Genomic DNA, 16,238 nt, shown 5'->3' on the forward strand with positions numbered 1-16,238 from the left:
CATCTACACACAACTAGAGCCAAACCAGTTTCAGCACACCTGTGTAGCCTACTCACTATTGCAGGTACGGTTGTACTTGGTGTTCTCCTGTGCGTGCCCCTTTAGTCTACATTGGAACCGGTGCTGCCAGAACTCAGTGAACCAGGGGTTCCTGGTGTTGTCATCTGGTTGCAGAGCCAAGTAGTAGTCGTCGAACCAGGGGATGTAGGCTGACTTCAGCTTTATAGTTATTCCCCCTGCAGCCTCTTGCTGATATCCATCTGTCACATCATACCGGTCAGCCCAGCCATCACTGGAGGAGGGAGATGGAGAGAGAGGGGAGAGGGGAGAGGGGAAGGAGAGGGAGAGGGGTGGGGAGGGAGAGAGAGCGAGAGCGAGAGAGAGAGGAGATAGGGAAGGGAGAGAGAGAGGGAGAGGGGAGGGAGGGGGAGAGGGGTGGGGAGGGAGAGAGAGAGAGAGAGAGAGAGGGAGAGGGGAGAGGGGAGGGAGAGAGAGAGAGAGAGAGAGGAGATAGGGAAGGGAGAGAGAGAGGGGAGGGTTGAAAGAGAGAGAGGGGAGATGGGAGTGAGAAAGAGAGGGGATGAGGGAGAGAGAGAGAGGGGAGGGAGAGAAAGAGGGAGTGGGAGAGAGAGAGAGAGGGAAGAGGGGAGGGTTGAAAGAGAGAGAGGGGAGAGGGGAGGGAGAAAAAGTGGGAGTGGGAGAGAGAGAGAGTGGGAAGAGGGGAGGGAGAGAGAGAGAGAGATAGGGGAGAGGTGAGGGCGAGAGAGAGGGGAGGGTTGAAAGAGAGAGAGGGGGAGATGGGAGAGAGAAAGAGAGGGGATGAGGGAGAGAGAGAGAGAGAGAGGGGAGAGGGGAGGGAGAGAAAGAGGGAGTAGGAGAGGGGATAAAAAGAGAAAGGGGAGGGAGAGAGAGAGAGGGGAGAGGGGAGAGGGGAGGGAGAGAAAAGGGGGAGAGAAAGAGGGAATGGAGGGAGGGAGGGAGGGAGAGAAAGACGGGGTGGAGAGAGAGAGGAGAGAGAGAGAGAGAGAGAGAGGGTATATGTCTTGTCGCTAAGAGAGTAATAATAGAACAGTGTGGACCGTATGACCTGTACTGTACGATCACAGTCACTTTTTTGTATACAGTATAACACCGTCAAAAATATAACTGCAAGCAACAACGCCGGGGTTCAGCCACCATCAGAAAAACATGGAACCATTGCCCTTGTTGACCACGCTTGCCAAATATCAGAACTCAAAATCAAACTGATCAATATAATAAGCTTTTGATGTATTTTGGATCTTTTTTCCAATATCGTTGACTTCTTCTATATGCATTATTCTACAGAACCGCTAGACCGATCAGCACCAGATTGGGTCTGTAGCATCTATAGATACACATCCTTCCAAGACTCTAGCAGAAACAATATGCAGCCTATGAGTTAACGATTGTTCCTGTCCAACAGAGCCAACACACAGTCTAAACTGAAACCGTACTATACAGGTTAGCTAGACACATATCCCTGATCAAACAGATCACGATACTGTATATAAACATGTGCCCGTCGTAGCGCCACCGTGTGGTCGATCTGAATGTGCTCAGATGTGTTAAGTCTTGACAGTGTTTGGAAGATGTGTACCAAGTTTTGTTACAAATAGCCATGTCGGAGTTATATGCATTTATGTGCCAGACCACGTGAAAATGTATTGATCAGTACCATATTGTTTGAGAAGCAATCCTGGGAAATAAAGCGTCATTTGTGAGAGCTTGGTCCATAGAGGCCAAGTATACAATTTTGTGCAGGTCAGTAATTTGATCATCTACTAGGTTCCTTTACCACCATGCAAGGGACCAACCTCCTGGGCTAGGGATCATCTACTAGGTTCCTTTACCACCATGCAAGGGTCCAACCTCCTGGGCTAGGGATCATCTACTAGGTTCCTTTACCACCATGCAAGGGTCCAACCTCCTGGGCTAGGGATCATCTACTAGGTTCCTTTACCACCATGCAAGGGTCCAACCTCCTGGGCTAGGGATCATCTACTAGGTTCCTTTACCACCATGCAAGGGACCAACCTCCTGGGCTAGGGATCATCTACTAGGTTCCTTTACCACCATGCAAGGGTCCAACCTCCTGGGCTAGGGATCATCAACTAGGTTCCTTTACCACCATGCAAGGGTCCAACCTCCTGGGCTAGGGATCCTTTACCACCATGCAAGGGTCCAACCTCCTGGGCTAGGGATCATCTACTAGGTTCCTTTACCACCATGCAAGGGTCCAACCTCCTGGGCTAGGGATCATCTACTAGGTTCTACACCTGCATTGCTTGCTGTTTGGGGTTTTAGGCTGGGTTTCTTTGAGATATCAGCTGATGTAAGAAGGGCTATATAAATACATTTGATTTGATTTGCCACCATGCAAGGGTTCAACCTCCTGGGATAATCTACTAGGTTATTTTACCTTACTTTAGAAAATATTAAAAAGTAAGAGAAAAACTCTTGGATGAGTAGCTGCTCTAAAGTTTTGACCGGTAGTGTCCACATTATCCTGATTCACTAGTCACTTTTACCCCTACCTACATGTACATATTAACTACCCTACTACCAACACTGCTGTTACTGTCTATTTCCTATCCTGTTGTCTAGTCTTTACCCCTACCTACATTATATTACCTACCCTACTACCAACACTGCTGTTACTGTCTATTATCTATCCTGTTGTCTAGTCTTTACCTCTACCTACATTATATTACCTACCCTACTACCAACACTGCTGTTACTGTCTATTATCTATCCTGTTGTCTAGTCTTTACCTCTACCTACATGTACATATTACCTACCCTACTACCAACACTGCTGTTACTGTCTATTATCTATCTTGTTGTCTAGTCTTTACCTCTACCTACATGTACATATTGCCTCAACTACCTAAACTACCTAGTACCCCTGCACATACAATTGAAGTCAGAAGTTTACATACACTAAGTTGACTGTGCCTTTAAACAGCTTGGAAATCTCCAGAAAATGATGTCATGGCTTTAGAAGCTTCTGATAGGCTAATTGACATCATTTGAGTCAATTGGAGATGTACTTGTGGATGTATTTCAAGGCCTACCTTCAAACTCAGTGTCTCTTTGCTTGACATCATGGGAAAATAAAAAAAAATCAGTCAATACCTCCGAAAAAAAATTGTAGACCTCCACAAGTCTGGTTCATCCTTGGGAGCAATTTCCAAATGCCTGAAGGTACCAAGTTTATCTGTACAAACAATAGTACGCAAGTATAAACACCATGGGGCCGTTCAGGAGGAGACGCGCTCTGTCTCCTAGAGATGAACGTACTTTGGTGTGAAAAGTGAATATCAATCCCAGAACAACAGCAGAGGACCTTGTGAAGATGCTGGAAGAAACAGGTACAACAGTATCTATATCCACAGTAAAACGAGTCCTATATCGACATAACCTGAAAGGCCGCTTAGTAAGGAAGAAGCCACTGCTCCAAAACTGCCATAAAAAAGCCAGACTACGGTTTGCAGCTGCACATGGGGACAAAGATTGTACTTTTTGGAGAAATGTCCTCTGGTCTGATGAAACAAAAATAGAAATGTTTGACCATAATGACCATCGTTATGTTTGGAGGAAAAAGGGGGGGCTTGAAAGCCGAAGAACACCATCCCAACCGTGAAGCATGGGGGTGGCAGCATCATGTTGTGGGGGTGCTTTGCTGCAGGGGGGACTGGTACACTTCACAAAATAGATGGCATCATGAGGAGGAACATTATGTGGATATATTGAAGCAACATCTCAAGACATCAGTCAGGAAGTTAAAGCTTGGTCGCAAATGGGTCTTCCAAATGGACAATGACCCCAAGCATACTTTCAAAGTTGTGGCAAAATGGCTTAAGGACAACAAAGTCAAGGTATTGGAGTGGCCATCAAAAAGCCCTGACCTCAATCCTATAGAACATTTGTGGGCAGAACTGAAAAAAGCGTGTGCGAGCAAGGAGGCCTACAAACCTGACTCAGTTACACCAGCTCTGTCAGGAGGAATGGGCCAAAATTCACCCAACTTATTGTGGGAAGCTTGTGGAAGGCTACCCGAAATGTTTGACCCAATTAAACAATTAGAAGGTAATGCTACCAAATACTAATTGAGTGTATGTAAACTTCTGAATAATTTTGCACGCCCAATTTTTCAGTTTTTGATTTGTTAAAAAAGTTTTAAATATCCAATAAATGTCGTTCCACTTCATGATTGTGTCCCACTTGTTGTTGATTCTTCACAAAAAAAAACAGTTTTATATCTTTATGTTTGAAGCCTGAAATGTGGCAAAAGGTCGCAAAGTTCAAGGGGGCCGAATACTTTCGCAAGGCACTGTAACCCAGTAGCAGAGGTTGTGTACTCTATCAGTTATCAGTTAACTGGAGGAGTGGGTGGCCTCTGTTCTGTTCCCTGGGGGGAAGAGGAGAAAAGAGAGGAGGAGAAGAGAGGAGAGAGAGGAGAGAGAGGAGAGAGGAGAGAAGAGAGAAGAGGAGAGTAGAGGAGAGGAGAGGAGAGAGGAGGAGAGAGGAGAGAGGAGAGAGGAGAAAGGAGGAGGAGAGAGGAGAGAGGAGGAGAGTAGAGAAGCGGAGAGAAGAGGAGAGCGGAGGCGAGGAAAGAGGAGAGAGGAGAGGATTTAAAACGCAGGTGTGGGTGGTCTCTGTTCTGTTCGCTGGGTGGAAGAGGAGAAGAGAAAGCTTTCATAACATTCCTAAAGTAGAGATAGAAGGACGGAGAGGGAGGGAAAGAAAGGGAGGAATGGAGAGGGAGGGACTACGGGAGTGGAGAGAAAGAGAAAGAGGGATGGATGGAAAGGGATAGCTATGAAAAGAAGAGAGAGAGATGGGGAAGGAGAGCAGCAACACACACACAAATAAACACACCCCCACACACCCTTCTCTCTCCCTGTATCTTCCCAGCTTTATCAGTATGAAACCTTAGGTAACCCAGTAGCAGTGGTTGTGTACTCTATCAGTTATACAGCTGGAGGAGTGGGTGGCCTCTGTTCTGTTCCCTGGGTGGAAGAGGAGAAAAGAGAGGAGGAGAAGAGAGGAGAGAGGAGAGGAAAGTAGAGAAGAGAGGAGGAGAGGAGAGAGGAAGAGAGGAGAGAAGTGGAGAGAAGAGGAGAGGAGAGGAGAGGGGAGGAGAAGAGGAGAGTAGAGGAGAGGAGAGAGGGGAGAGGAGAGAGGAAGAGAGTAGAGAGGAGGAGAGTAGAGAGGAGAGAAGAGGAGAGGAGAGAGGGGAGAGGAGAGAGGAGAGAAGAGGAGAGGAGAAAGGAGAGAAGAGAGTAGAGGAGAGAGGGGAGAGGAGAGAGGAAGAGAGTAGAGAGGAGGAGAGTAGAGAAGTGTAGAGGAGAGGAGAGGCGAGGAAAGGAGAGAGGAGGAGAATAGAGGAGGAGAGGAGAGAGGAGGAGAGGAGAGAGGAGAGAAGAGGAGAGTAGAGGAGAGAGGGGAGAGGAGAGAGGAAGAGAGAAGAGAGGAGGAGAGTAGAGAAGTGTAGAGGAGAGGAGTGGAGAGGAGAGGAGAGAGGAGGAGAAGAGAGGAGGGGAGGAGAGAGAAGAGAGGAGGAGAGGAGAAAGGAGAGGAGAGAGGAGGAGAGAAGAGAGGAGAGAGGAGAAGAGGAGAAAGGAGAGGAGAGAGGAGGAGAGGAGAGAGGAGGAGAGGAGAAAGGAGAGGATTTCAACTGCAGGTGTGGGTGGTCTCTGTTCTGTTCGCTCGGTGGAAGAGGTTAGGAGAAGCTTTCATAACATTCATAAAGTAGAGATAGAAGGATGGAGAGGGAGGGAAAGAGAGAGAGGGAAAGAGAGGGAGGAATGGAGATTGAGGGACTACGGGAGTGGAGAGAAAGAGAGAGAGAGGGGTGGATGGAAAGCAAGGGATAGCTATGAAAAGAAGAGAGAGAGATGGGGAAAGAGAGCAGCAACACACACACAAATAAACACACCCACACACCCTTCTCTCTCCCTGTATCTTCCCAGCTTTATCAGTATGAAACCTTAGGTAACCCAGTAGCAGTGGTTGTGTACTCTATCAGTTATACAACTGGAGGAGTGGGTGGCCTCTGTTCTGTTCCCTGGGTGGAAGAGGAGAAAAGAGAGGAGGAGAAGAGAGGAGAGAGGAGAGGAGAGTAGATAAGAGAGGAGGAGAGGAGAGAGGAAGAGAGGAGAGAAGTGGAGAGAAGAGGAGAGGAGAGAGGAGCACTCTCCTCTGCTCTGCTCCTCTCTCCTCGCTCCTCTCTCCTCCTCTCTCATCTCTCCTTTCCTCATTTCTTCTCTTATCTTATCTTCCACCCAAGGAACAGAACAGAGACCACCCACTCCTCCAGTTGGGGAAAGAAAAGAGGAGTAGAGGAGGAAAGAGTTGGAGAAGAGAAGAGGCTTTCAACTGGAGGTGTAGGTGGTCTCTGTTCTGCTCCCTGGATGGGAGAGGAGCGTCTTTAATAACAGTCATACAGTAGAGATTGAACTATGTAGAAAGAGGGATAGATGGAGGGAAGGAGAGGGAGGACAGCAGAGAGAGACAGAGAGATGGAGGGAGCGCATCAGAGAGAGAGAGAGAGATGGAGGGAAGGAGAGGGAGAGATGGAGGGAGCGCATCAGAGAGAGAGAGATGGAGGGAGCGCATCAGAGAGAGAGAGAGATGGAGGGAAGGAGTGGGAGAGATGGACGAAAGGAGAGGGAGAGTTGGAGGGATAGAGAGGGAGATGGAGGGAGTGCATCAGAGAGAGGGAGAGATTGAGGGAATGAGTGGGAGAGATGGACAGAAGGAGAGGGAGAGATGGAGGGATGGAGAAGCAGAGATGGACAGAAGGAGATGGAGAGATGGAAGGAAGGAGAGGGAGAGATGGAAGGATGGAGAAGGAGATGTGGAGAGATGGAGAGGGAGAGATGGAGGGATGGAGAAGGAGAGAGGGAGAGATGGAGGGATGGAGAAGGAGAGATGGAGAGGGAGAGATGGAGGGATGGAGAAGGAGAGAGGGAGAGATGGAGGGATGGTGAAGGAGAGATGGAGAGAAGGAGAGGGAGAGATGGAGAGAAGGAGAGGGAGAGATGGAGGGATGGAGAAGGAGAGAGGGAGAGATGGAGGGATGGAGAAGGAGAGATGGAGAGATGGAGAGGGAGAGATGGAGAGAAGGAGAGGGAGAGATGGAGGGATGGAGAAGCAGAGATGGAGAGATGGAGATGGAGGGATGGAGAAGGAGAGAGGGAGAGATGGAGGGATGGAGAAAGAGAGATGGAGAGAAGGAGAGGGAGAGATGGAGAGAAGGAGAGTGAGAGATGGAGGGATGGAGAAGGAGAGAGGGAGAGATGGAGGGATGGAGAAGGAGAGATGGAGATATGGAGTGATGGAGAGAAGGAGAGGGAGAGATGGATAGAAGGAGAGGGAGAGATGGAGGGATGGAGAAGGAGAGGGGGAGAGATGGAGGGATGGTGAAGGAGAGCTGGAGAGAAGGAGAGGGAGAGATGGAGAGAAGGAGAGGGAGAGATGGAGGGATGGAGAAGGAGAGAGGGAGAGATGGAGGGATGGAGAAGGAGAGATGGAGAGATGGAGAGGGAGAGATGGAGAGAAGGAGAGGGAGAGATGGAGGGATGGAGAAGGAGAGATGGAGAGATGGAGAGGGAGAGATGGAGGGATGGAGAAGGAGAGAGGGAGAGATGGAGGGATGGAGAAGGAGAGATGGAGAGAAGGAGAGGGAGAGATGGAGAGAAGGAGAGTGAGAGATGGAGGGATGGAGAAGGAGAGAGGGAGAGATGGAGGGATGGAGAAGGAGAGATGGAGATATGGAGAGATGGAGAGAAGGAGAGGGAGAGATGGATAGAAGGAGAGGGAGAGATGCAGGGATGGAGAAGGAGAGGGGGAGAGATGGAGGGATGGTGAAGGAGAGCTGGAGAGAAGGAGAGGGAGAGATGAGAGAAGGAGAGGGAGAGATGGAGGGATGGAGAAGGAGAGAGGGAGAGATGGAGGGATGGAGAAGGAGAGATGGAGAGATGGAGAGGGAGAGATGGAGAGAAGGAGAGGGAGAGATGGAGGGATGGAGAAGGAGAGATGGAGAGATGGAGAGGGAGAGATGGAGGGATGGAGAAGGAGAGAGGGAGAGATGGAGGGATGGAGAAGGAGAGATGGAGAGAAGGAGAGGGAGAGATGGAGAGAAGGAGAGTGAGAGATGGAGGGATGGAGAAGGAGAGAGGGAGAGATGGATGGATGGAGAAGGAGAGATGGAGATATGGAGAGATGGAGAGAAGGAGAGGGAGAGATGGATAGAAGGAGAGGGAGAGATGGAGGGATGGAGAAGGAGAGAGGGTGAGATGAAGGGATGGAGAAGGAGAGATGGAGAGATGGAGGAATGGAGAAGGAGATATGGAGGGAAGGAGATGGAGAGATGGAAGGAAGGAGAGGGAGAGATGTAGGGAAGGAAGGAGAGGGAGAGATGGATGGAAGGAGAGGGATAGATGGAGTGATGGAGAGGGAGAGATGGAGGGATGAGAGGGAGAGATGGAGGGATGGAGAGGGAGAGATGGAGGGATGGAAAAGGAGATATGGAGGGAAGGAGATGGCGAGATGGAAGGAAGGAGAGGGAGAGATGGAGGGAAGGAGAGGGAGAGATGGACGGAAGGAGAGGGAGAGATGGAGTGATGGAGAGGGAGAGATGGAGGGATGGAGAGGGAGAGATGGAGGGAAGGAGATGGAGAGATGGAGGGAGTGAAGACACAGAGAGATAGAGGGATGGAAAGCAAGGGATGGCTATGAAAATCAGAGAAGAGGAGTAGAAAGGTTGAATCACTCCGGACTAGGGCTAGATAACCACCTTCTGACCTGGCAGGGCTAGACAACCACCTTCTGACCTGGCAGGGCTAGATAAACACCTACTGACCTGGCAGGGCTAGATAAACACCTACTGACCTGGCAGGGCTAGATAAACACCTACTGACCTGGCAGGGCTAGCTAACCACCTACTGACCTGGCAGGGCTAGATAAACACACACACACACACACACACACACACACACACACACACACACACACACACACACACACACACACACACACACTGAACACACACACACACACACGGACAAACCTACTACTTGAACCCCTATAGTAGAGCTAATGTACAGAACAGTAGAGAGAACTGATTCAGATCATGGATTTCTCATTATTCAGATTAATCTAGAGACGGGATGCGTCTCAATACAATGCATTCGCCGATGTCTACCTTCCTCATCTGCTGTTGGCCGATGTCTACCTTCCACATCTGCTGGAGGCCGATGTCTACCTTCCTCATCTGCTGGTGGCCGATGTCTACCTTCCTCATCTGCTGGAGGCCGATGTCTACCTTCCACATCTGCTGGAGGCCGATGTCGACCTTCCACATCTGCTGGAGTCCGATGTCTACCTTCCTCATCTGCTGGTGGCCGATGTCTACCTTCCTAGTCTGCTGTTGGCCGATGTCTACCTTCCTCATCTGCTGGTGGCCGATGTCTACCTTCCTCATCTGCTGGTGGCCGATGTCTATCTTCCTCATCTGCTGTTGGCCGATGTCTACCTTCCTCATCTGCTGGAGGCCGATGTCTACCTTCCTCATCTGCTGTTGGCCGATGTCTACCTTCCTCATCTGCTGGTGGCCGATGTCGACCTTCCACATCTGCTGGTGGCCGATGTCTACCTTCCTCATCTGCTGGTGGCCGATGTCGACCTTCCACATCTGCTGGTGGCCGATGTCTACCTTCCACATCTGCTGGTGGCCGATGTCTACCTTCCACATCTGCTGGTGGCCGCTGTCTACCTTCCACATCTGCTGGTGGCCGATGTCTACCTTCCACATCTAACACTGGGCTCCACTGGGCTCCACTGTACTGCCGTTTCCAGCCCAGCCATTGTAAGGCATTCTGTCTGGGTGAAACTGAGTCAGAATGGAGCCCTTAGTCCCACTCCCTAGTAGCAACATCAGAACACTGAGACCCTGACACCATTTTCATAAATAGATGTTTTAATTTAAATATTCAACACCACCTAAAAAATAAAGTGTTTCCAGAAACACTGATAATGCACAGAGCAGTGTAATATAATTATGTATGTAGTCCAAGGGCATTGCTATGTTCAGTTTCGTCAGGTTTGATTGACAGACAGCCTCTGTATGTTAGTAATGAGACGAGCCGTTATTAGAGCACCAGGGATAGAAGTGGACTGGGGAGGAAAGGATCACAACCTTAAAATAAACACCTACTGGAGGAGGAGAAGATTTTTTTTTAAACTGGAGAAATCTCTCTCTCTCTTTCTCTCTGTTCCCCTCACTCTCAGTTTCTCTTTCTCCATCCATCTCCTTCTCTCCCCTCTTCTCCCTCCCTGCCCTCCGCTCCACTCCCTCCCTCCTTCCCTCCCTCCCTCCCTCCCCTCCCCTCCCCTCCCCTCCCCTCCCCTCCCCTCCGCTCCGCTCCCTCCCTCCCTCTCTCCCTCCCTGCCCTGCCCTCCCTCCCTCCCTCCCTCCCCTCCCTCCTTCCCTCCCTCCCTCCCTCCCTCCCTCCCTCCCTCCCCTCCCCTCCCCTCCGCTCCGCTCCCTCCCTCCCTCCCTCCCTCCCTCCCTCCCTGCCCTCCCCTCCCTCCCTCCCTCCCTCCCTCCCTCCGTCCCTCCCTCCACTCTCTTTCTAACTAAATAGTTCTATGAATAGCGGTGTGTAATTTGTAATGGCCTGGAGGCAGAATTCATGAAAAGCGATTTTCCCAGCTATTAAGGGAATTTGTAATCTTATAGGTGATATTTTTAGAAATGGATCAGGGGTGGATTAATTATCCTGTATGAATGGACCAGAGATAGATTAATAATCCTGTATGAATGGATCAGAGACAGATTAATAATCCTGTATGAATGGATCAGAGATAGATGAATAATCCTGTATGAATGGACCAGAGATAGATTATTAATCCTGTATGAATGGATAAGAGATAGATGAATAATCCTGTATGAATGGTTCAGAGATAGATTAATAATCCTGTATGAATGGATCAGAGACAGATTAATAAACCTGTATGAATGGACTCGTGATGGATTAATAATCCTGTATGAATGGATCAGAGACAGATTAATAATCCTGTATGAATGGATCAGAGACAGATTAATAATCCTGTATGAATGGATCAGAGACAGATTAATAATCCTGTATGAATGGATCAGAGACAGATTAATAATCCTGTATGAATGGACTCGTGATGGATTAATAATCCTGTATGAATGGTTCAGAGATAGATTAATAATCCTGTATGAATGGATCAGAGATAGATGAATAATCCTGTATGAATGGACTCGTGATGGATTAATAATCCTGTATGAATGGTTCAGAGATAGATTAATAATCCTGTATGAATGGATCAGAGACAGATTAATAAACCTGTATGAATGGACTCGTGATGGATTAATAATCCTGTATGAATGGATCAGAGACAGATTAATAATCCTGTATGAATGGATCAGAGACAGATTAATAATCCTGTATGAATGGACTCGTGATGGATTAATAATCCTGTATGAATGGATCAGAGACAGATTAATAATCCTGTATGAATGGATCAGAGATAGATGAATAATCCTGTATGAATGGACTCGTGATGGATTAATAATCCTGTATGAATGGATCAGAGACAGATTAATAATCCTGTATGAATGGATCAGAGATAGATTAATAATCCTGTATGAATGGACTCGTGATGGATTAATAATCCTGTATGAATGGACTCGTGATGGATTAATAATCCTGTATGAAAAGCATCATTATCTATCCACTGCTTCTGCCTTTTTCGAAAAGAGAGAGACCACGACTCATCTTCAGAAGGCTAGGCAAGAGGAGCGCTGTACTGTAAGCCTCTGTCAATGACATCCCTGCATCTGTTGATGGAAACAGTGTTGTGAAATTGTCAGCTGTCATGACGGTTTATGTTGTCCCATACGAAGTCCCTGTGAATTAAAGCAGTAGGATTTACCTGGTGAGAGAAGTTGTATCTCAGCATCAAGGGAGGATGACAGGGTGGTGATGGTGATGGTGGTGGTGGTGGTGATGATGATGATGGTGGTGATGATGGTGGTGACGGTGACGAAGATGAAGCCAATGCCAGTAACCATAGAAACAGCCTCTGCGATGCAACTGGAGATGTAAATAGATGAAGGTGTAAAAACAAGATGATGCAATTATGAATACACTGTGTGTGTGTGTGTGTGTGTGTGTGTGTGTGTGTGTGTGTGTGTGTGTGTGTGTGTGTGTATGTGAGAGAGTGAGTGAGTGAGTGAGTGAGTGTGTGTTAGTCTGTGTGTGTGTGTGTGTGTGTGTGTGTTAGTCTGTCTGTGTGTGTGTGTGTGTGTGTGTGTGTGTGTGTGTGTGTGTGTGTGTGTGTGTGTGTGTGTGTGTGTGTGTGTGTGTGTGTGAGTGAGTGAGTGAGTGAGTGAGTGAGTGTGTATGTGTGTGTGTGTGTTAGTCTGTCTGTGTGTGTGTGTGTGTGTGTTTGTGTGTATGTGTGTGTGTGTGTCTGTGTGTTAGTCTGTCTGTGTGTGTGTGTGTGTGTGTTAGTCTGTCAGTGTGTGTGTGTGTGTGTGTGTGTGTGTGTGTGTGAGTGAGTGAGTGAGTGAGTGAGTGAGTGTGTGTGTATGTGTGTGTGTGTGTGTGTGTGTGTGTGTGTTAGTCTGTCTGTGTGTGTGTGTGTGTGTGTGTGTTTGTGTGTGTGTGTGTGTGTTAGTCTGTCAGTGTGTGTGTGTGTGTGTGTGTGTGTGTGTGTGTGTGTGTGTGTGTGTGTGTGTGTGTGTGTGTGTGTGTGAGTGAGTGAGTGAGTGTGTGTGTGTATGTGTGTGTGTGTGTGTGTGTGTCTGTGTCTGTGTCTGTGTCTGTGTCTGTGTGTTTGTGTGTGAATAAGTGTGTGTGTGTGTGTGTGTGTGTGTGTGTGTTAGTCTGTCTGTGTGTGTGTGTCTGTGTGTGTGTGTGTGTGTGTGTGTGTGTGTTAGTCTGCCAGTGTGTGTGTGTGTGTGTGTGTGTGTGTGTGAGTGAGTGAGTGAGTGAGTGTGTGTGTATGTGTGTGTGTGTGTGTGTGTGTTAGTCTGTCAGTGTGTGTGTGTGTGTGTGTGTGTGTGTGTGTGTGTGTGTGTGTGTGTGTGTGTGTGTGAGTGAGTGAGTGAGTGTGTGTGTGTGTGTGTGTGTGTGTGTGTGTGTGTGTGTGTGTGTGTGTGTGTGTGTGTGTGTGTGTGTGTGTGTGTGTGTTAGTCTGTCAGTGTGTGTGTGTGTGTGTGTGTGTGTGTGTGTGTGTGTGTGTGTGTGTGTGTGTGTGAATAAGTGAGTGTGTGTTGTGTGTGTGTGTGTGTGTGTGTGTGTGTGTGTGTGTGCATATCTCTCTCTCCACTCACCTCCCCACCAGTAGGAACTCCCCCACCAGGTGTTTCCGTCTCATTGCCATCAGTATGCCGCGTACAGTCATCCCCTCGCAGAAGCACGCCACCACCCGAGCCTTGGGCAGGTGTCCTCTCAGCTTCTCCAGCAGCTTGTCAAAGTTGTGCTCCCCTGCGTTGCTGTAGATCTTATCCGAGTGAGCGATACAGATCCCCTCTCTAGCTGCCAGTTCCTTAAAGGCTTCCATACCACTCTCACCATAGTTACCTATAGACAGAGACATCCACAACAGAAACATTATAGACATTAGTATTTTAGAGTATGTGGGTGGGTGGTGTAGTGTTAGACAAAACACACTATGAAGGAGACACTCCATCCCCTAGGAGGCAGCATCAACTGAGTCCATGTGCTGTACTGCCAAGCCTTGATAATGGCATCAGGTATCAAGCTGACCAAAGCGCCTGCTGATGTTTGGTTTGGGATCTTTCGTTTTGGGGCCTGTTGCGTTATCTCTGGGGAGAAGTTTTCTCCCTCTCTGCCCTCCGCTCCACTCCCTCCCTCCTTCCCTCCCTCCTTCCCTCCCTCCCTCCCTCCCGCTGGCCGACCAAGACGTCGAGAGAGAAGGAGCTGGCCCTAAACCTAAGGAGAGGTGGCAGTTTCCTGAGTACCTGCAGTCAACACCTGGTCACACATGCTTACTACTCACATCAAGTCAGGTTACAGACCATGTAGCTAGGACCCCTAGACATAATGAGTCAGGTTACAGACCATGTAGCTAGGACCCCTAGACATAATGAGTCAGGTTACAGACCATGTAACTAGGACCCTTAGACATAATGAGTCAGGTTACAGACCATGTAGCTAGGGCCCCTAGACATAATGAGTCAGGTTACAGACCATGTAGCTAGGACCCCTAGACAGTCAGGTTACAGACCATGTAGCTAGGACCCCTAGACATAATGAGTCAGGTTACAGACCATGTAGCTAGGACCCCTAGACATAATGAGTCAGGTTAAAGACAATGTAGCTAGGACCCCTAGACATAATGAGTCAGGTTACAGACCATGTAGCTAGGACCCCTAGACATAATGAGTCAGGTTACAGACCATGTAGCTAGGGCCCCTAGACATAATGAGTCAGGTTACAGACCATGTAGCTAGGACCCCTAGACAGTCAGGTTACAGACCATGTAGCTAGGACCCCTAGACATAACGAGTCAGGTTACAGACCATGTAGCTAGGACCCCTAGACATAATGAGTCAGGTTACATACCATGTAGCTAGGACCCCTAGACACGAGTCAGGTTACATACCATGTAGCTAGGACCGTAGACAGTCAGGTTACAGACCATGTAGCTAGGACCCCTAGACATAATGAGTCAGGTTACAGACCATGTAGCTAGGACCCTAGACAGTCAGGTTACAGACGATGTAGCTAGGACCCCTAGACAGTCAGTTTACAGACCATGTAGCTAGGACCCAAGACAGTCAGGTTACAGACCATGTAGCTAGGACCCTAGACAGTCAGTTTACAGACCATGTAACTAGGACCCCTAGACATAATGAGTCAGGTTACAGACCATGTAGCTAGGGCCTCTAGACATAATGAGTCAGGTTACAGACCATGTAGCTAGGACCCCTAGACATAATGAGTCAGGTTACAGACCATGTAGCTAGGACCCCTAGACACGAGTCAGGTTACAGACCATGTAGCTAGGACCCCTAGACACGAGTCAGGTTACAGACCATGTAGCTAGGACCCCTAGACATGAGTCAGGTTACATACCATGTAGCTAGGACCTCTAGACAGTCAGGTTACAGTCTATGTAGCTAGGACCTCTAGACATAATGAGTCTATGTAGCTAGGACCTCTAGACATAATGAGTCTATGTAGCTAGGACCTCTAGACATAATGAGTCTATGTAACTAGGACCTCTAGACATAATGAGTCTATGTAGCTAGGACCTCTAGACATAATGAGTCTATGTAGCTAGGGCCCCTAGACATAATGAGTCTATGTAGCTAGGACCTCTAGACATAATGAGTCTATGTAGCTAGGACCTCTAGACATAATGAGTCTATGTAGCTAGGACCTCTAGACATAATGAGTCTATGTAGCTAGGACCTCTAGACATAATGAGTCTATGTAACTAGGACCCTAGACATAATGAGTCTATGTAGCTAGGACCTCTAGACATAATGAGTCTATGTAGCTAGGACCTCTAGACATAATGAGTCAGGTTACAGACTATGTAGCTAGGACCCCTAGACATAATGAGTCAGGTTACAGACCATGTAGCTAGGACCCTTAGACATAATGAGTCAGGTTACAGACTATGTAGCTAGGACCTCTAGACATAATGAGTCTATGTAACTAGGACCCTAGACATAATGAGTCTATGTAGCTAGGACCTCTAGACATAATGAGTCTATGTAGCTAGGACCTCTAGACATAATGAGTCAGGTTACAGACTATGTAGCTAGGACCCCTAGACATAATGAGTCAGGTTACAGACCATGTAGCTAGGACCCTTAGACATAATGAGTCAGGTTACAGACCATGTAACTAGGACCCCTAGACATAATGAGTCAGGTTACAGACCATGTAACTAGGACCCCTAGACAGTCAGGTTACAGTCTATGTAACTAGGACCTCTAGACATAATGAGTCTATGTAACTAGGACCTCTAGACATAATGAGTCTATGTAACTAGGACCTCTAGACATAATGAGTCTATGTAACTAGGACCCCTAGACATAATGAGTCAGGTTACAGACCATGTAACTAGGACCCCTAGACAGTCAGGTTACAGTCTATGTAACTAGGACCTCTAGACATAATGAGTCTATGTAACTAGGAC

The 16,238-nt window shown here is 48.1% G+C and overlaps 1 protein-coding gene across 1 annotated transcript in view; it reads right to left on the bottom strand.

Annotated features, from left to right (window-relative positions):
- The window catches only part of grm5a (glutamate receptor, metabotropic 5a), a 76,301-nt gene that overhangs the window by 36,554 nt on the left and 23,509 nt on the right, over nucleotides 1-16,238 (bottom strand). The window contains exons 6-7 of the mRNA XM_036967732.1: nucleotides 13,396-13,645; nucleotides 57-292 (exon numbers count right to left, since the gene is read on the bottom strand). Coding sequence (XP_036823627.1) covers nucleotides 57-292; nucleotides 13,396-13,645 — 486 coding nt within the window. The remainder of the gene's footprint in view (nucleotides 1-56; nucleotides 293-13,395; nucleotides 13,646-16,238) is intronic.

The sequence above is a fragment of the Oncorhynchus mykiss genome, chromosome Y, assembly GCF_013265735.2.
Source record: "Oncorhynchus mykiss isolate Arlee chromosome Y, USDA_OmykA_1.1, whole genome shotgun sequence".
Lineage (NCBI taxonomy): Eukaryota > Metazoa > Chordata > Actinopteri > Salmoniformes > Salmonidae > Oncorhynchus > Oncorhynchus mykiss.